This window comes from Pleurodeles waltl, chromosome 3_2 (genome assembly GCF_031143425.1).
Source record: "Pleurodeles waltl isolate 20211129_DDA chromosome 3_2, aPleWal1.hap1.20221129, whole genome shotgun sequence".
NCBI classification, from domain to species: Eukaryota; Metazoa; Chordata; class Amphibia; order Caudata; family Salamandridae; genus Pleurodeles; species Pleurodeles waltl.
In genome coordinates, this window is record NC_090441.1 from 110,672,674 (window position 1) to 110,694,673 (window position 22,000).

Genomic DNA, 22,000 nt, shown 5'->3' on the forward strand with positions numbered 1-22,000 from the left:
GGCTGCAAATAACAAGTTCTATTTCAATGTGTACAAATGGTAAGTTTATCAGATGTGTGTTACTCAAGACAGCACACATCAGTGTAAGGTGTAGTGTTATATTATGTTTTTTCACCTGTCTGTGGGCTGGTATGAGTCATCATTTTGTAAAAATTGGAGGAGTGACAGATGCATGGTACTGAAAAGAGAATACATTGATGGTTGTCTTGATTGTGATTTGGATTGCACATACAGGTATTATGTATGGGATGATCTGTGGGTGTAAGTATAGGGTGTGGTATGCCTGTGCTCCTCTATGTTAGCACCTTAAGGCATCTGTCCTATGTTCTTAAGTGGACTGGTGTTGGGTGGTAGCACCGGACCACACAGATATTTGAATGTTATGGTTTCAGAAGTCATATTTGCATGCACTGGAGTCTGTCATTATTGTGTGTGGGAGATGTTCCATTTGAAGTGTGTGCAGCTTCAAGAGGGTGTGGTATTGAGTGCAAATGTATGCACATTTTTCAGCCTGCCACTTTGGCATGTTGGCTTGGCCAGCCACAAGTAATGGATGTTGGATGTGGTGGAGTGCTGGGCTGCACGTTAGACTGTATGCAAGAGAATGTGATACAGTGTATTATTCTTGTGAACATGTGTGTTTTGCTTGTGGAAGATAGTGAAGGTATGAGAGCTTACCTTGTTTATGGGCCATTGTTCTACTGATTTGATATTTGCCATGCTTGTAGGGAAAGAGGATGACATAGTGACAAGGCATTCCTGGTTGTCCTGTATGTAAGGAAAGGGGATGATATAGTGCCATGATGTGCTGTCTAAGCACCTGGCCTGTCGAGTGTGTGAGGAAGGGGGACAATGTAGGAATGTGATGAGTCTTTGTATGTATGAGCTGAGTGAGCATATGGTAGAACACTGAATGTGGATGCTGTGGGAATGTGATATGAGTAAAGTTGGTATCTGTATGCTTGGTGAAGCATGGGAGACATTTAGGGCCTGATTTATACTTTTTGACGCAAACCTGCGTTAGCGCCGCTTTGCGTCAAAAAGTGTAGTGCCAGCTAGTGCCATTCCAGGATGCCAGCCGTGCGTCATATTTAAGAAATGGCATAAGCCAGCGCTAAGGTATGGTTAGCGTCAAAATACATAACGCTAATCGGGTAGGGGAGGCATAGGGAAAACTGGAGGTTGTGCGTGAAAGAATGACGCTAGTCAGGTTAGAGTCAAAATAATGACTCTAACCTGACTAGCGTCATTGTTAGACACACAACCCCCATGGACATGACACCTGTCTAAGCAAAGACAGGAGTCATGCTGCCCAGCCCAATGGCCATGCCCAGGGGACCTTAGTCCTCTGGGCATGGCCATTGGGCACAGTGCCATGTAGAGAGCCCAAGTTAGGCCCCCCCTATGGCACTTTAAAAAAAAAGAACCACAATACTTTCCTCTACTTACCTATACTTACCTGGGATGGGGTCCTCCATCCTCCGCTGTCCCTTTGGTGTGGGTGGGGTGTCCCTGGGGCCTGGGGAGGGCACCTGTGTGCTTATTCCATGGTGTTCCACCATGGAAATAGGCCCACAAGTCCCCTATCACCTGCCCTAACCGAGGCGTTAAATAATGGCGCTAAGTATGCTTAGAGCCATAATTTAGGCCCGGCCCCCTTCCCTTGCGTGATTTTTGCACGGGAGGATAAATAAGGCACCTGGGCCTTAGAGTAATTTTTTGCCCGGCAACATATACCTTGCATCTCATTGACGCAAGGTAGTTTTCTGCAAGCAAAAAATGACTTTAACTCCAATATTTTATATAAGTATGGGGTTAAGTTTGCACCAGATTTTCGTTAAAAAAAATGAAGAAAAATCTGTCGCAACCAGAGTATAAATATTCCCCTTACAGTTGGAGGGAGAATGGAACCCTAACACAAGCTACATCTTGCAGCTGCAACCTAAGTGCCTAATATGGTTTAAAAAACTTACCTCTTACCTAAACAGCTTCAGTCTTTGTATGGAGATCCTGACCATCAACTACAACAGAATCACACCCTGCCCTAAAAATTAAGAACAGAGATTAAACCACAACTATCACTCACCCGTACTAAAGAACATTTTATTTTAACAGTTAATTTAAATAATGAGAACATTATTATTATTTTGCCTGCTTCCCAAAGTCTCTTAACTCCCATGCTAATCACTAATCTGACTTAAGAGTGACATCATCAAAACATGTCTGATCATTCTTCTACCAAATCTGCACCATATACAGCTAATACCAGAGCAACATCCCATTAATATTTGCACAGTTGTCCAACCAACAAAGCAATACCTACCACAAACTTACAGTAAAAAAATGCACTACTGCTCACAAACAAAAATAAACATTGACTATTAAGTTTTATTAATTGTGTTATCATTCTATGAAAACAATGAGACAAAAATCCTCAACCAGACTACTCTGATGATACCTTGGATGACCATCTGCGCCAATCTAGACAAGGATGCCAAGCCAAAGTCTACATGGAATAGTGGAATGTTTACCAAAGTTTGTTCAATAAGGAAGAAAAGACAAACAATATCAGTGAAGAGTGGCTCTATTACTTTCAAGCAACAATAGGAAGGCACCACTTATCAATGAATCCTACAGAAGGAACATAGAAAGGTTCTGAGTTAAACATTCTCTAGCAGACCCTTAATTCAAAGCTTTGCAGAAAAAAGACACACTAAGCAATGAATTGTGATGGTACTAAGATACTATACCCTACAGTGTAACATACACTTATCTACATGCAACTACATTTACGTAAACAAACATGAACGTAATAAAATTACAAATTAACCTTTATAAAATATATGCAAAAAGAAACCTTTTTTCTTGTACGTATTGTTTTTCTTTAATAACACAAACCAACATGCAACAAAAAAAACTAGCCAATTCTCCAGAAAATAAATCCAGACACTTATGAATAAAACCTATAACCAAAAAAGACAACCCAGACATTAACACAAATAAACAAAAAAGTAAATAAATAACTAAAATAACTCTACAACATTTAAGTATAACACATAATATGCATAAATGACAGAAATAAACAAACTGAACCAAGCAGCCAAAAACATTGATTTTATTGACAATACATTTTCCTACAGAGAAGGGAATTCAAAAACACATACAAATAAATACAATACAATTAAAATAAACACATACTTTCATTACAATTCTAAATAATTTAAAAATAATCTTTGCAGAACAGCATCTTTAAAAGTATTCTACACAGCAAATAATCAGGAAATACAGTCTGAAAAAATGTAGAATTCAAATGTTCAAAAAAATGTATAAGCAGCCCACTGTAGAAAAAATCCACACGTCCATGCAAATTACCATAAAGAACTTAAATATAATTATTAAAAAAGCAAACTAAAAAATAAAAGCAGTTCCTTAAAATAAATTCATACACTTATTTAAATATAATATTTGTAAAAATAAATCTCCAAAAAACAAAAAACTGAACCATATATAAAAATGACCTGAATGTAGTTGTCTTTTCTGCTACAAAAACTGTGGGTGTAGCCCCCCCCCCTTTTCTCCTGAAAGGTATTTTGAACTCTGCACACTGGGGCATTGCTGTCCAGTCCCCTCTGTTTATGCTTTAAAACATGGTAACATTGGTTAATCTCCAATTGGCATATTTAACTTCCCAGTAAAGCTGTAAGACAATGGGGTAGTTAGTTGTAAGTTGTTACTTGTAACACACTCCCAACTTCTGGGAAACAAGTGCCACATTGAAGCCTTGACTTTCTAAGGGTAGAGAGTCAAAGTAGTCCAAGGCATGCCCAAGGAACATGATATGGCCTAGTACCACAGCATTTAGGCATACAATGAACAACCCCTAATAAATCATTGTCCCTTAAGTGCTTTTACTTACAAAATGGTAACGTTCTTTATTACAGACAGACTACATAATTGAACACATTAATTTATAAATAGATACAGGTTTGCAGGGGAAAGACATCTGGTGACACCCTCTACCAACAATAATAACCCCTATGTATTTCAGACACATTATAATAAGGTGCAAGAAATGCCTTTTCTACTTTTGCCTTTAAGTGAGTACGCTTTTGGGCACTTTTGTTTTTTTCTGCTCTTTATGCCCTCTTCCCCTTCTGAAGGGCACCCAGGTTGGGCACGCTGGAATCATGCATGAGCAACATGTGCCCCCTGGCTTGCACCCTCTATCTGACTCAACTTTTGTGTGTGTCGCCACCAAGCCAGCATCCTCTTCACATGACCACTCTGCTGGTTCCGTTGGTTCAGAGAAAGCATTATTCTCTTCTCCCATCCATGGTCAGCATGGGTGAGGATTGACACTCTGGGAGCCTCTTACTTTCCCAGACGTAGGTCCTGGACACAGGATAGGTTATCCAGAAATGTCCCTGTGATAATGTTTTCTCTTAGTGGTTTCTTGCTTCAGTCACTGGGGAGATAAGGGTGCCCAGGGACATTTTTGAATTTGCTATGGGACAGCACCAAGACACAGTTATTCAGTTTTCTTGCTTATATTATCTGCATTGGTCCCTGGGAAGATGGAATCCCCTGGAGACACTTAATAAAAAATAAGGGGGAATGCCACACAAGCCCAATTCCAGACCCTCTCCTGACAGGGATCACATTTCCCCCCTCCACTTCTCCACTTGCTTGGCTCATTTGAATGATCTCTGATCAAGTTTGCTTCCCATGGTGACCTCTAGCCACCATGAGAGTCTATTTTCTGCCTCTTGGCCTCTTAATTTTCTTATGTTACCAGTAGCTACTTTTCCTCTATGTTTCTTCTCCATTGCAATTACAGGAGAGAACAAGACCCATCCTCCTGCCCTGTAACATTTAGCCAATAACCTGCCCTCTGTCAATTTCCATCTGTTTTCAGCCTGGAGTTCAGGAACACCCCATGTCCTCAAGCTGTTATTTGCTCCCTGCCTGCTCCCTTCAGATCCCACAGCCTTTTTTGGCCACTTTAAGGGTGCCCTTATTTTGCAGAAGTCAGTGGGCAACCCTTTGATGAAGGTTGCTGTCCTGCAGGCTCAGTTCTCAGACATTCCTGGGGACCCTTCTTGCTGAGGGTCCCTCAGCAGGCCTATCCCTCTATTGTCTGTCACAGAGTGTAGGTACTTGCCCTGGAAAGATAGATCCACAGAGTCCCATTGTGTCCAAGTCCACAGTGCCTCAGCGCTCCAGACAAGGGACCCATCTTGTCAGGGTCCTGCCACTTCCATCTTCTCTTTCTCTTCCTCCCCTGTGCAGAGGCTTTTAAGTGGGATGGAAAATGCCATAAGGTAGGTATCTCTTTCCAATTATAGGATGATACATCACTCCACCCCTGTCCCAACCACTGTGCACAGTATTCCAACATGGCAGGTTGAAGTGGTCTCTTGAAAGACTTCTCTGAGAGCCTGAAACCACACATCTACCTGCCACAGCCGCCTGGTTTCTTCACTCAAAAACTCATGCTGTGACTGGATCTAGAGGTCTGGTCTTCTTATGTTTGTTCTATATGAGATGAGCCTCCTGAAGCCTGGTAAAGTGTAAATAGTAATTAGCACATGCAGCTTCTGTCCTGTCCCTTTCCTTTTCAGGACAGGCCAAATCATTCTCAAAAGACCCTACGGTGTGGGGGTCCTCCTGCTAGCCAGCAGACTAATTAACATGGCCCAGCGAGGCTACCAAAATGCAGAATGCAATTAGGAGCCAAGTTTGAGAAATATATAATAAGGGGAATATTTATGAGCACGCAGCGCAGCCCAGCAAGTCACCTTGCTGCACTGCACCACGGGGAAAGGTCAAGAATGGACTGTATATAAACAAATATGCTGCATTCCTACCTTTGTCCCTGCGCTGGTGCCATTTAGGTAGCCTAGCACTAACACAGGCATCCCTGCACCATGGTGCAAGGGTGCCTACATTGTAAGGAGGATGGTTTTTGTGCAGAAAGGGGCACCTTCCTGCACAAAACAATCCCCTGAGTCATTTCCCTCTTTCTATGTGTGCTGCAGAATACAGCACACATAGAAAGAGGTAAGAATAAGGAGAAATAAAGATATTACTCCTTTCTCCTAGTTACGCCTCAATTGGGAAGGTGTAACATTTTCGTGCGTTCCTTGGTCTGCCACTTCAGGTAAATATGGGAATATGTCAAAATCCAGGGGTTTCGTGAGGGAACACCCACACAACACGCATGGAATGACTCCCAGTAGCAGATTAGCCCAGTGCAGCAATTTGTACTCCGTTGAATTACTCCAGATTTAAGAAGCCACTCAGGGCTGTGCAAGGTGGCCTTGTGTGGCTTTGTAAATTGCATTTTGAGTTGAGTCATCCATGCACCACATTGGTGAGTATGATGCAAGTGGGCTCATAAATATGGCCCCTAATCTTGAAGTGTCAGAAGGAGTGCAGCCATAAAAGTAAAATTAAATCAGCATTTTTGGTCTTTGTTTATCATAAGAGTGTGTCACCCTATCTAATTTAGCAAAACTGTACTTTGTTGTACATGTTGCTAACTATGTGGAATATAGTGAAACTTACACACTTTCCAATGAAGCACTACAGACGTACACTTGAATTCCCACTGACGAAGTTTGTACAAGTAAGTCAGCACAAATCCATGATGGGTTCCTCTGCAATAGTCTACCTGTGTGCAGATACTAGACTGAGCAAGATTATAGACCCACTTGTTGGGGCCACACACAGGTGTACACATATGTGCCTATGTACTCTTGTGCAGCCAACCTAGACTATCTTACCTCAATTGCACAGCAGCATATCCTGTTTTAAAAGGTAGATGCTGCCTGTTAGTACTTCCAATTCTTTTCAACAGAACATAGTGAGTGATATTCAATGAGACTCCCAAACAGAAAAGTCCAAAAACTGGGTAATACAGCAAAAATCAAGGTGGCTAAATGGGTTGGACATAGTAACTTGTGTTAAAAATACACCAATTGGCATGAAAGTTTGATTTCTCCTGTAGAGTGTAGCACATATTGCACCATCCACTAGGCTGACAAGGAAAATATGGCTCCAGGCCTGCATGGGCACCCTGACAGCTGCAGCTTTTAAAAATAATAATTTTTAACAGGAAGGAACTCTGCTTTTAAATAATAAGCAAGTCACCTTGTATCCCACGAGGTATGGACCCTAATTTTTCAAAGTAGAAAATGTAAGAAAACTAGATTGGCATGTCTCTACATTGACCAGCCCTCAAAAGCTTTTGTCACTGCACAGGGTTGCAGCTGTTTCTACAATTAAAACTAAAGTACAATTAAAATGCTATTTGTTTTGGAATAAACAAGAGTTCATGAAACCATGGTTTTGACATTTTTATTAAATATCCAATTCAATGATGAAGTTTGTTTTTTTATAAATATAAAGAAAAATAACTTTTAGAAAGTTAGGGGCATATTTATACTTTTTTTTATTTCCAAAGATTTAGCGCCGGGTTGCTCCATTCTACAGCGCCAGCCTGGTGCCATATTTAAGGAATGACACAAGCCAGCACTAAGCTTGGGCTATCTTAAAAAAAAAGACACTAGCCGGGTGGGGGTGGGGTGGCGGTATGGGAAAAGGAGGTTGTGCGACAGAAAATGACGGTAGGGTGGTTAGCGGCAAAAATAATGCTGCTGACCAGCCTTATGTCATTTCCAGATGCACAACCACCCAAAAATGACTCCTGTCTTAGTAAAGGCAGGAGTCATGCCCACCACCCCAATGTCCCCTGGGCATGGCCATTAAACCCAGTGCCAGACAGTGGGGGCCCATGGTAGGGCCCCCAATGGCACTTAAAATAAAATATAAAAAATACTTAGCCTACTCACCTGGGATGAGGTCCTCCATCCTCTGGTGTCCCTCGGTGTGGGTTGGGGTGTTCCGGGGGCTTGGGATGGGCACCTGTGGGCCCATTCCATGATGCTTGACCGTGGAAATGGTTCCACAGGTACCTTAATGTCTGGTCTGACCCAGGCATTAAATATTGACACTAAGCAAGCTTAACATCATTATTTGGGTCCGCCTCCAACCTGTGCGTCATTTTAGCACAGGGATATAAATATAGCTCTAAGGCAGCGCAAGGTGGCTTCCTGCATCCAAAAAATGACGCTAACTCCAATATTTTGATGCTAGACAGGTCTAGCACCAACATATAAATATGGAGCTAAGTTTGTGGTGCTTTTGCATCAAAAAAATGACGCAAAGACGGTGCAAAGGAAGTATAAATATGCCCCTTAGACTTTGCCAGAAACTCTAGTAAGCTAATTAGTATTATGCTACCAGCATTGCCCTCTGTCAGTGATTTCCCATTGAGGATGTGTAAAAATGTCTGCCAGAGCACAAATAATCACTTGGGATTGTTTGACAGGAGGACCTGGGTGTGAGGAATATGACTTATTTTCTCTCAGTTAAGACATCTGTGAAGGGTTTAAAAACTGAATTAACTGAATTAACTTGAGAGGTACAGGGTGGAGCCTAAAACGGTTCATTCTTAGTTACGCATAAAGTGAGACATTTGGCATGCAGTGAGACCTTTTACTCCAGTGCCAAAAATTTCTATTCTGGCTCCATTCTAGTACGTGTGTGAAGGGGAAGAGGGGTGAGTGTGTCCCAGAACCAGTTTAGTGTGGTTGAGTAGAGGGTAATTGCTCCGTTTCCTAGACAAACCCCTGGCTGGACCACCAGCCTCCTTCAGGGGCAAAATGTTTCCGCCATATTGACTTTTCCTAAGAATGGTGCACTGTGGGATAGGTTGCAGTAAGGCAAACATGATGACCTGGAAAAGGGTAAAGGTTTGCTTTGGGAACTTTTTGACCATTGATTAGAGAGTGTTCAGAAGACACCCCACCCTTTGGCTTGTGAAGTGTACAAAAGTGGTATCTCTCCCCAAGTTCCTCAGAATACATCTGGACCTGAGGGAGAGCAGAGGAGGAAATGTCTGCTGTCTGTGACCTATGTGGAGACCTAGGCCCATATTTATACTTTTTTATTTCCGCATTTGCGTCAATTTTTGACGCAGAAGCAGCGCATTTGTATTTTGTAAGTTTGCACTGTTTTTGGTAAAAAAGCAGCGCAAATGCGGCGCTAAAAAGTATAAATATGGGCCCTAAATTTATAGACCTGCTGCCTCTTGTACCCAGGACTGTGGTGTGGACTCCAAGTGAAAGTTGGCTGCCCTGGATGTCTACAGACACATCAGAAGTCGCAAACCTAGCCTGGACTGTGCTGATGGACTCTGCTTGAGCCCTCTGCTGGAGTAGGTCCTGGAGTCCAAGGGGGTCATTACGAGTTTGGCAGTCTTTTGTAAAGAATGCCACAGTGGTGGTGCCAAAAGACCGCCATGTTGGTGGTCATCTGACCGCCGTATTAAGATTCACACTGTGAAGTATGCTGAAAAACAGCCAAATTTCCAAAACCTCCAGGACACTGAAGTACGGAAAATATGCAGTCCCACCACCAGCACCGCCAGGCTGACAAAAATCCTCCCATCATATTACGATCCACAAATCACTACAGTGGTTCTTCCATTGCGGAAAACTATTGGTGGTGCAAACCGCGGAGGTCTCAACTCACATCACACTGAACACAACACCAGATTGGATAGTTTGAATACCCCACACCTGACACATATCCACACACCCGACACACCTACACACTGCGCTATAAAACACACCCCTACACAACCCACAATCCTTTGCAAACAGAACGTCACACACATCCACAGACAACCAACATTTTAGGGATATACAAAAAGCAAGAATAGGCACTCATTTACATTTCACTATGCACACATTAGACACGTGCACAACATACACAACACACATTTTACTACCACACAAAATCTACAACAACCGTCACCCACTCACATCACAGCACCTATACCTCACCATTTACATTTTTCTGTAGCCTTTTTCTTTGAACACTTCTTTGAACATTACCACACCGTCTTCACTACCACTACCATCCCCACAAAAACACCCACATTTCACAGATGATGATTTCAGGGTCATGGTGGACGAAATTGTTAGGGTAGAGCCACACCTGTTCTGGTCACAGGTCCAGCAAACATCAATTGCCAGGAAAATCCAGCTGTGGCAAAGAATAGTCAACAGGGTCAATTCTGTAGGCAGCTAACCATGCACAAGGGAGGACACCAGGAAGAGGGGGAACGACCTCAGGGGAAAGGTACATTCCATGGCATCCAGCCACCAGCTGGCGGTAATGAAGACTGGTGGTGGGCCCTACCTCCTCCCCTTACTTTCACATCTTGGGAGGAGAAGGTCTTGGACATACTGCATCCTGAGGACCTGACAGGAATACCTGGGGGAGGGTGGAGTTGGGTAAGTCCTCACGAAATCCATGTCACCCGATTTTCATGTTGTGCATGCTCCCTCACCACCTTAACCCACCCCAATTAACATAACACCCAATACACCTCTGTCCAAAGGTTCCAATACCCCTCTTTGGCATGCCACATGTCCACTAAACTCACCTGGCTCCACAGCCCTTGGAAATGGCATGTGAAGTACTGGTAACTCATAGCACTGCTACTCCCAGAATGCAATATTCCACCATTGTGAAACCCTGAACAGTGCACTAAATGTGAGATGTCATGCATGTGACACTGACTACCAATCTAACCAATCATGTATGTGCAAGTGTGAAACAGTTAATGCCAATGACAGCAATGCAAAGGCCCACTCCCACTATCATCACAAGCAAAACCCTGCTATAGCTGAGTGCCCAATCCGAATGCCCTTAGAATAAAGATTCATAAGATTGAAATGTATTCACCTGGGTTGGAAATCTAGATGCCAAAGTGGATGCACATGCAGGACATCCAGTTGCAGATCAATATCTATTGCTTACTCCCATACTGTGTCCCTACTCTGACACTGTTGTGCATTGTACAATTCTTTTTTGTGTCATATGTCATGTCAGACACTTCACTAGGCAAACAAAGATGAACACCCTAGCCAATAATCAGGCAACATAAGATGATATTAGCAGTCTGATCACTATCAACATTGTTTAACAGCTTCAAGCATGGTGGATGGCATTGAAATTACAGAGTCTCACACAACATCAATAATACCCTAAATGTAACAGCAACTCTGTGTTCCTCTTCTCCCACAGGTACCGTTTCCAATGTCATCATGGAAAGGATACCAGAGACTGTCACTACCCGTCTGGATGAAGGCCCCGGTGAGGGCAATACCCCTGGAAGTGTGCACACTGAAGGCGAAGCTGGCCCATCAGGGACACCTTGCCAGTCAACAACTGTCAGCCTCACTCTGCCCACATCGACTCATCCCAGCCCTGCTGCATCAACATCACAGGCAATCATTCACCTCCAAACCTGTGTCCCAAGAACTGTCTCATCCATTGTATACCTCAAAGTACAAGTACCTAAGTCTCCTCTTGTCACCCCAGACAATGATGGTCCTGCCACCACTGGAAGTGGGCACAATATGCCAGTGTCACAGGCAGGTGAGGGTAGGGTATGTGGGCCAGAGGATGGGGGCTCAGAGGGACAATACTGACCGGGAAACTGACCGGGTCAATCCTGACTGGGAAGTCTTGGAGCCTACCAAAATCCCCAAGGCATGATGGGCTAAGTACTCAACATGATGGGTGAAATGCAAAAGCTGCAGAGGTTCAACCACCAGGAGGTCATGCATCAGTGGCAGGCACAATATGCCATCCTGGCTTCTATTGCTGGGGTGCTGAGGGATATCAACACTACCCTGAGTAGGTATACACACAACATCAGGCCTCTTCCACTACTGAGTCATCAGGCCCTTCAACATCTGCGGCTGCTAGTGGAAATGAGGCTCTGCCAGGGGACAGTCATGCCTCAGACACCCCACCCTCTGTAGCAGACAAACCACCGCAAACGTGGACGTCCAAGACCAAACCCACTGCCAGGCAGAAAACCTCTCCTGACTGGTTCCACTTGTGTGCCACAGATATCCTCTATTGACTGTTCTGAAACCTATCTACATTTTCTTATGATGCAAGGACACTGGACTTGTGTTTTCTAATGTTGTAGCAGCTACCCTGATGATTTCAGCCACCATGACTAAGCCCTTCACTGTTTTCTTTGTCGTTCTTAGTTACTAATCACACATATTGTTTTACTGTCCGCAATAAATCACACTTAGAAACACAGGTCCTGTGTAAGTGTCATTTATCAACCATGTACAACTGTTATGCATGCCAACTCTAGTATCAATATGTCCCTCTGTATTATACAACCTTTGCTATGGACATCACACGTGGACTCTATCAGCAGGAGACCCATGGGATTGTAAAATGGGCAAATTGAAAAACATGTGTATGCCACATCTACGCACATTTATTGCTAGATATACAAACAGCACATACAATAAAACTGATAGTAACAGCAGGATGTTTGTTAAGGTGTCATACATTACTAAATCACAGGATGCAGTATTTAGGGGCATGTCAGTCTTCCTACAAGCCAGAAGGCATACAGATTGGTTCTTTGTATCACCTGGTAAAGCCTTTTCACATACCCATACCTTTGCTTCCTAATAATCATATCCCATGGTACAAACAGAGATTAGTACTGATGTCCCCAGTCCAGGGATCATTCACTTACATTGATCACATACCTGTAGGCTTGCCACTCACCTATGTCAGTCCACAGAGACATGCAGATTGGTCTGCAAATTAGGAACACACTGAAAGCTATGTACAAGGTAGATTACATCCAACAGAAACCATTGTGATGGTAGAGGCTATGGTTATACATTTTCACATGTGTTAGACACATAAGAACATACAAGTTACACCATTTGACTACCTCCAGAAGCCTACAGGTCATCTTGATGATAAAACACATGTCCACCCCAGTGTCCTGATAGTCTGGCCATGGCAGTTACGCTCCACATACTCATAGCAATTAGTACCTCCACTTCTACAGGTCTTCCTGCAATTCCCATCTGCTTCTGAAACTGTCTGTTACTTGCCAAGGATGAGGAGCCAAACTGGAACTCAGCAAATCTATGATTGACAGAGATAGGGATAGGACATAGCAGAAAACATTAATCAAGTCAGACAAGTCCTGTTCACAAGTGTGGCTTTGCATGTGCATTAACAAATCATGACACTGCAGACCGCTCTGTTCTGTGCACAATACCAAATTACAATCTGCATGCACAACTCACGCATTGGCATTGGAGCTCCCTAGAACCTCATAGATGATGGTGAAAGAGGAGGTGAGATGCTGCCCATTAACTCTAGGTTACAAACTGAAATCTCAGCATGAAGAAGAAATAACACACCTTGAGTCAGCTGAAGTACTGATTGATGAGATCTGCCCTGAAGTCTCCAGCTGCATCTTCATCTGGCTAATCATCACTTGGCAAATCTGCATTTCAACCCACAGGTTCTGCTGCCTCCCCCTCATCTAGTATGAATGGTATCTGATGTCTGAGGGCAAGGTTGTGGAGCATGCAGCAGGCAACAATTATTTGACATACCTTGTTGGGTGAGTAGAGGAGGGCTCCACCAGACTTATCAATGCCACAGAATCTTGCCTTCAGGAGCCCAAAAGTCCGCTTCATGACACACCTTGTCCTTCTGTGGGCCTCACTGTAACGGACTTCCCCTGGTGTGTTTGGGTACCTCACTGGTGTCAACAACCAAGGACGGTTTGGATAGCCAGAGTCCCCTGTGAGGACATAGGTAGAACAACATATACATCTATTGAGGACATGCACATTAGTGTTAGCAGAAGATAAACTATGTCAAATCCGACTTACCAACCAACCTAACCCTCTCTGTGTAGTGTTGTGTCATCAGCAGTGGGATATTGCTGTTCTGCATGATGAGAGAATCATGGACTGATCGTGGATACTTTGGCCCATATTTATACTTTTTGACGCAAAACTGCGCTAACGCAGTTTTGCGTAAAAAAAATTAGCGCCGGCTAGCGCCATTCTGAAGCGCCATGCGGGCGCCGTATTTAAGCAATGACGTTAGCCAGCGTTAGCCGGCGGCGCTGCCTGGTGTGCGTTGAAAAAAACGACGTACACCAGGCAGAGCCGGTGTAGGGGGATATGGAGCTTGGGCGTGAAAAAATGGGGCAAGTCAGGCTGAGGCAAATTTTTCGCCTCAACCCGATTTTCGCCATTTTTTCCGACTCCCAACCCCCATAGAAATGACTCCTGTCTTAGCAAAGACAGGAGTCATGCCCCCTTGCCCAATGGCCATGGCCAGGGGACTTCTGTCCCCTGGGCATGGTCATTGGGCATAGTGGCATGTAGGGGGGCACGAATCAGGCCCCCCATGCCACAAAAAAAAAAAAATATATATACTTACCAGAACTTACCTTATTGTCCCTGGGATGGGTCCCTCCAGCCTTGGGTGTCCTCCTGGGGTGGGCAAGGGTGACAGGGGGTGTCCCTGGGGGTATGGGAGGGCACCTCTGGGCTCCTTCCGAGCCCACAGGTCCCTTAACGCCTGCCTTTTCCAGGCGCTAAAAAACGGCGCAAAAGCGGCCGCACGTAATTTTTTTTGACCCGCCCACTCCAGGGCGTGAATTTTGCCCGGTAGTGTAAATACGGCGCACATGCCGCGGAGTCACTTTTTTAGACGGGAACGCCTACCTTGCATATAATTAACGCAAAGTAGGTGTCCACGCTAAAAAAGGACGCAAACTCCATGGACTTTGGCGCTAGACGCGTCTAAGGCCAAAGTATAAATATGGAGTTACTTTTGCGTCAGAATTGCGTAAAAAAAAACGACGCAATTCCGGCGCAAACGGAGTATAAATATGCCCCTTTGTACTCATTTGTGAAATGTACTGGTCTGCCTAACATGCCACCTGAATGTTGATGGAGTGGTAGTTTTTCATGTTTCTATATACCTGTTCATTGGCACAAGGCTACAAGGGTGCCATCTATTGCTCCCACCACATGTGAAATGTGTCCCATAACATAAAACTCTGCCTTCACATAGGCCAAATCCATATGTTGGGGAAACCTGATGTAGCTGTCTTGGTGTTTCAATAATGCACACAGTACACCCTTCAAAACCAGACTGATTATAGGCTGAGACATTCCTGCAGTTAGGGCCATTGTATTCTAGAAGGACCCAATGGCCAGGAAGTGTAGCACTGACATGACTTGAACGACAGGAGGTATGCTATAGGGATTGCGAATGCCAGGCATCAGATCTGACTCCAACTGATCACGAAGATCCATGATTGTATGCCTATTCAGGCAATGTGTCTATATGGTATGTCTCTCCCCCATGGTGTGCAGGTCTACTAGTGGGCAGTACACTGGAAGTTGTCTTCCTCTTTTCATGGCAGGGTAACTATGTGTAAACATGAAAAATGTGTATGTGACATTCTTAGACCTGACATGCCTTAGGGTGGTCACCCCTAACTTTTTGCCTGCCTCCCTCCCTCCACTTTTTGGACCCTGTTTTGCTGGCTTTTAGACTCTGCACACTTTACTAACTGCTAACCAGTGCTAAAGTGCATATGCTCTCTCCCTTTTTAAACATGGCAACTTTGGATCATACCTGATTGGACTATTTAATTTACTTATAAGTCCCTAGTAATGTGCACTATATGAGCCTAGGGCCTGTAGATTAAAGGCTACTAGTGGACCTGCAGCACTGGTTGTGCCACCCACTTAAGTAGCCCCCTTAACCTTGTCTCAGGCTTGCCATTGCAAGGCCTGTGTGTGCAGTTTCACTGCCACTTCGACTTGGCATTTAAAAGTACTTGCCAAGCCTAGAACTTCCCTTTTTCTACATATAAGTCACCCCTAATGTGTGCCCTAGGTAACCCCTAGAGCAGGGTGCTGTGTAGGTAAAAGGCAGGACATGTACCTGTGTAGTTATATGTCCTGGTAGTGTAAAACTCCTAAATTCGTTTTTACACTACTGTGAGACCTGCTCCCTTCATAGGCTAACATTGGGGCTGCCCTCATACATTGTTGAAGTGGCAGCTGCTGATCTGAAAGGAGCAGGAAGGTCATATTTAGTATGGACAGAATGGTAATACAAAATCCTGCTGACTGGTGAAGTCGGATTTAATATTACTATTCTAGAAATGCCACTTTTAGAAAGTGAGCATTTCTTTGCAGTTAAATCTTTCTGTGCCTTACAATCCACGTCTGGCTGGGCTTGGTTGACAGCTCCTTGTGCATTCACTCAGACTCACCCCAAACACAGGGTACTCAGCCTCACTTGCATACATCTGCATTTTGAATGGGTCTTCCTGGGCTGGGAGGGTGGAGGGCCTGCTCTCATACAAAGGACTGCCACACTCCCTACAGGGACCCTGGCAGACAGGATTGAACTGGTGCACTTCTTAGCCACTCATTGAAGTCTCCCTCACTTCAAAGGCACATTTGGGTATAAAACAGGGCCTCTGCCCTACCTCATCAGACACTTACTGGAGAAGAAACCTGAACCAGAAACTACATCCTGACAAGAAGAACTGCCTGGCTGCTCAAAGGATGCACCTGTCTGCTTTCTACAAAGGACTGCTGCCTTGCTGTTGGCCTGCTGCCTTGCTGAACTCTTGCCTGGCTGTGAACGTGCTCTCCAAGGGCTTGGATAGAGCTTGCCTCGTGTTCCCTGAAGTCTCAGGACCAAAAAGACTTCTCTTTTTCACTTGGACGCTTCGTGCGCCGAAAGTTTCGACGCACAGCTTGTTCCACGGCGAGAAAAACGCCGCACACCGACGCTGATCGACGCAACGCCTTCGGGACGACCGGAACTTCGACGCACGGCCTCGCAAGGACAACGCCGCCCGACCTCCAGAGGAGAAATCGACGCGACGCCTGCCATGAGAGCGAAACTTTGAAGCGCACCCCCGCAGAACGACGCGCAGCCGGAAAACAAGCAGGAAAATCCACGCACAGACCCGGGACATCTGGTAATCCCCGCGATCCACAGAAAGAGACTGTCCGCGCACCGGAAAACGACGCATGACTTCCCTGTGTGAAAAATAACGACGCAAGTCCGTGTGTGCGGGGGAGAAATCGACACACACACCATTTTTCACGTATCTCTTCTTCTGTGGCCCTCTGAGGAGTTTTCCACTCCAAACCAGGTACTTTGTGCTTGAAAGAGACTTTGTTTGCTTTTTAATGACTTAAGACACTTTGGCCCTGATTCTCACCCTGGCGGTAATTACCGCCAGGGCGGAGGTCGGCGGTAGCACCGCCAACAGGCTGGCGGTGCTCCGCCGGGCATTCTGACCGCGGCGGTACAGCCGCGGCCAGAAGCGGAAAGCCGGCGGGGTACCGCCGACTTTCCGCTGCCCGTCTGAATCCTCCATGGCGGCGGAGCGCGCTCCGCCGCCATGGGGATTCAGACACCCCCTACCGCCATCCTGTTCATGGCGGCTCTCCCGCCATGAACAGGATGGCGGTAGGGGGTGCCGCGGGGCCCCTGGGGGCCCCTGCAGTGCCCATGCCAATGGCATGGGCACTGCAGGGGCCCCCGTAAGAGGGCCCAGCAAAGTATTTCAGTGTCTGCTTTGCAGACACTGAAATACGCGACGGGTGCAACTGCACCCGTCGCACCTTCCCACTCCGCCGGCTCAATTCTGAGCCGCCATCCTAGTGGGAAGGTTGATTTGCCCTGGGCTGGCGGGCGGCCTTTTGGCGGCTGCCCGCCAGCCCAGGGCAAATGTCAGAATCACCGCCGCGGTCTTTCGACCGCGGTGCAGTGTTCTGACGGCAGTACCTTGGCGGACGGCCTCCGCCGTCCGCCAAGGTCAGAATGACCGCCTTTATATCATTTTTCAGTGATATCTCTACAAATTCGCATTGCATCTTTATTCGTTTTGACCTACAAATATCCTGATAAATATTATATATTTTTCTAAACACTGTGTGGTGTATTTTTGTGGTGCTATATGGTGGTATTGTATGATTTATTGCACAAATACTTTACACATTGCCTTCTAAGTTAAGCCTGACTGCTTGTGCCAAGCTACCAGAGGGTGGGCACAGGCTAATTTTGGATTGTGTGTGACTTACCCTGACTAGAGTGAGGGTTCTTGCTTGGACAGAGGGTAACCTGACTGCCAACCAAAAACCCCATTTCTAACATTGGTGATCAGCGGTGAGGATAGGACTTGTATGTGTGCAGTGACATACAGTAGCTAAGTATTTCACTACCTACCCACAGTTGAAGGTCAACTTGATTTTTATCTCTTTTTGCAAATTCGTTTTTCCTGACAATTTTCAAAAACTAAGGGGCATATTTATACTCTGTTTGCGCCGGAATTGTGTCGTTTTTTTTGACGCAATTCCGACGCAAAACTAACTCCATATTTATACTTTGGCGTTAGACGCGTCTAGCACCAAAGTCCATGGAGTTTGCGTCATTTTTTAGCGTGGACACCTACTTTGCGTTAATGATATGCAAGGTAGGCGTTCCCGTCTAAAAAAGTGACTCCGAGGCATGTGCGCCGTATTTACACTCCCGGGCAAAATTCACGCACGGGTGTGGGCGGGTAAAAAAAAATGACGTCCAGCCGCGTTTGCGCCATTTTTTAGCGCCTGGACAAGGCAGGCGTTAAGGGTCCTGTGGGCTCGGAAGGAGCCCAGAGGTGCCCTCCCATGCCCCCAGGGACACCCCCTGCCACCCTTGCCCACCCCAGGAGGACACCCAAGGATGGAGGGACCCATCCCAGGGAACTTAAGGTAAGTTCTGGTAAGTATTTTAAAAAAAACATTGTTGTGGCATAGGGGGACCTGATTTGTGCCCCCCTACATGCCACTATGCCCAATGACCATGCCCAGGGGACAGAAGTCCCCTGGGCATGGCCATTGGGCAAGGGGGCATGACTCCTGTCTTTGCTAAGACAGGAGTCATTTCAATGGGGGTTGGGAGTCGAAAAAAATGGCGCAAATCGGGTTGAGGCGAAAAATTTGCCTCAGCCTGACTTGCCCCATTTTTTGGCACCCAAGCTCCATATTCCCCTACGCCGGCGCTGCCTGGTGTACATCATTTTTTTTCACGCACACCAGGCAGCGCCGGCGGCTAACGCCATTGAATAAATACGGCGCCCGCATGGCGTTAGCCGGCGCTAATTCTTTGGCGCAAAACTGCGTTAGCGCAGTTTTGCGTCAAAAAGTATAAATATGGCCCTCAATCCTCACTCAACATGTCTCTGACTGGGTCTCAAATAGGAGACTTTGACCTAGTCCTGTTGGATACATATACGGTCAAACAACTAAGAGGGTTCTGCAGGGCAATGAGGGTACCCACCCAAGGGGCCTCCAAAAAGGAGGACTTTCAAGTGGCGCTGAGGGCCTGGGCAGAAGCCCATTTAGAAGAGGATGATGAGGAAGAGGAGCCAGAAAATGGCCCCTCAGAGGATTTGTTGCTATCTGTGGATGATGTTACCACTGCAATTATGCCCCCTTCCAGACCAGGGAGCAGTGTCTCTGTGCAAAGCCTGACCGCAGAGGAAAGGAGAGAGGAAAGGGAGTTCCAATTGCAAATGGCAAAACTGAAAATTGAGGCTCACCAGGAGGAAAGAAGGGCAGAGAGAGAAGCCAAGCAAGCTGAGGCTGAAAGAGCAGCCAAACAGATTCAAGCTGAAGCTGAAACGGCAGCCAAACAAGCTGAAGCTGAAAGAGCAGCCAAACAGGTGGAAGCTGAAAGAGCTTTGGCTGAAAATAAACTATTATTGGCTCATGAACTGAGTCTCAAGGAGCTGGAGATCAAGGCAAGACAGTCTGAATCCAGCAATAAAGGTGGCAGCATACAGACAGGACCTGCTGGAGAAAAGAAAGTTCCTAGACCCAAAAATGTGGTGCCCAGTTTTGAGGTGGGAGATGACATAGATAAATGGTTAGCTGCTTATGAAGTTGCACTAAGGGCTCATGTGGTTCCTGAAGGGCAATGGGGGGTAGCTAAGTGGGGTTATGTGCCGCCATTGGGGAGGGACACACTTCTCACATTGGATCAACCTGATCAAAACACATACCCACTTCAGAAAGCCACTTTACTTGCCAAGTTTGGGCTGACACCTGAGGGATACCGTCAGAGGTTCAGGGACAGCACCAAACAAACCACACAAACATGGGTAGATTTCTTTGACTTTTCCAGTAAGGCACTGAATGGATGGGTGCGGGGCAACAAAGTAGATAATTATAAAGGGCTATATGACTTGATTCTGGGAGAGCATATACTCAATGTTACCTATACAGAGTTGCGCCAGCACTTGGTAGATAGTAAGCTGACTGATCCCAGGAAGCTTGCTGAGGAGGCGGACTTCTGGGTTAGCACCAGAGTGTCCAAAAAGGTACGTGGGGGGGACTCCCACAAAGGTGGTCAGGGTTCCCAACAGAAGAAAGAGGGGGGAGATAAACTTACAGATAAGGAACTCTCAAAAGGCCCCCAAAAGAATTCCCAGGGAGGGGGTGGTAACCATTCCTTTTCCAGATTTGGGAAAAAGCCAGGGACATATGATAGGTCAGGGAAATCCAACCCCAAATGAATGTAGTGTTACCAGTATGGTCACTATACAGGCGACCCCCAGTGCTCCAAAAGGGCACCGTCCACTACCAGACAGACACCTGGGTTGACTAGTGTAGCGCTTGGGGGGGAGATGGACCCAGATAGCTTTGGGGAGCAGGTAGAGATTTCCCTAGTGTCCCTGGGAGAAAGAGAAATGGTGCCCAAAGCCCACATGCCCCGAAATACTTCCAAGTACAGGCAGTGGGTCACTATTAATGGGCAGAAGGTAGAGGCTCTGCATGACACAGGAGCCAGTATGACTACTATCCAGAGTCAGCTGGTGTCAACAGAGCAGATAGTCCCTAATACATTCCACCAGGTCATAGTCGCTGACAATCGTGAGAGTCACCTACCGGTGGCTCTGGTTCCCTTTGAGTGGGGGGGGTCTCTGGTACTCTGAAAGTAGCTGTGAGTCCTGCCATGCCTGTAGATTGTCTGTTAGGCAATGATCTTGGGCATACTACTTGGAAAGAAGTAGAGCTCAGATCTCACCTGGAGATGTTAGGGTTACCTGAGTGGGTCTGCATGACCACACAGTCCATGGCTGCCCGGGAAGGGAGTCAAGGGCGTCTGGAGCCTGGAAAGATGGCCCAGACAGCTGCCATAGAGGGGGTCCAGAGGCGCGGGAAACCCGCCTCCAATGTTACCACGGTGGTAGACGAGGCCCCTGAGGAAGAGGAGGCCCCTGAGCCAACCGGGGAGGACATAGCTGCCCTGGGTAACCTACCTACTTGCTGGCTGGCAAGTAGAGGGAGGGCCAACCAGGGAAACATTCTGCAAGGTGCAGAAAGAGTGCCCCACCCTTGAGGGTCTGAGGAAGCAGGCCACAGACCACACAGCAGGTGACGCCTCTGGCGCTCACCATATTTACTGGGAGAATGATCTCCTTTACAGTGAGCGTAGGGTTCCAGGTCCTGGGGCACACCGTGTGCTGGTGGTCCCCCAGTGTTACCGGAAATTCCAGCTAGGCCTGGCTCACGACATTCCCCTGGCAGGACACCTGGGCCAAGACAAGACCTTTGACAGGCTTAACACCCACTTTCATTGGCCCAGAATGAGGAAAGCCTCAGATAACTTCTGCAGAGCTTGCCCCACCTGCCAGGCTAGTGGGAAGGCAGGGAAACGGCTTAAAGCTCCCCTGCTCCCACTCCCAGTCGTTGGCACCCCCTTTGAAAGGGTGGGCATCGACATTGTTGGTCCCTTGGACCCCAAAACTGCCTTGGGTAACAGGTTTATCCTGGTTTTGGTGGACCATGCCACCCGCTATCCAGAGGCAATCCCTCTGAGAACAGTGACTGCAAAGGTGGTGACCAGAGCTCTGTTGGGAATATTTACCCATGTGGGATTCCCTAAGGAGGTCGTGTCTGACAGGGGAACAAACTTCATGTCTGCATACATGAAGACCCTGTGGGATGAGTGTGGGGTGACCTACCGGTTTACCACCCCT

At 46.2% G+C, this 22,000-nt stretch overlaps 1 protein-coding gene across 1 annotated transcript in view; it reads right to left on the minus strand.

Moving 5' to 3' along the window:
- LOC138286354 (mucin-22-like) overlaps positions 1-21,095 on the minus strand; it is a 78,015-nt gene extending 56,920 nt beyond the window's left edge. The window contains exons 1-2 of the mRNA XM_069226511.1: positions 21,046-21,095; positions 12,944-13,053 (exon numbers count right to left, since the gene is read on the minus strand). Coding sequence (XP_069082612.1) covers positions 12,944-13,053; positions 21,046-21,095 — 160 coding nt within the window. The remainder of the gene's footprint in view (positions 1-12,943; positions 13,054-21,045) is intronic.
- Between the last annotated feature and the right edge of the window lie 905 nt (positions 21,096-22,000).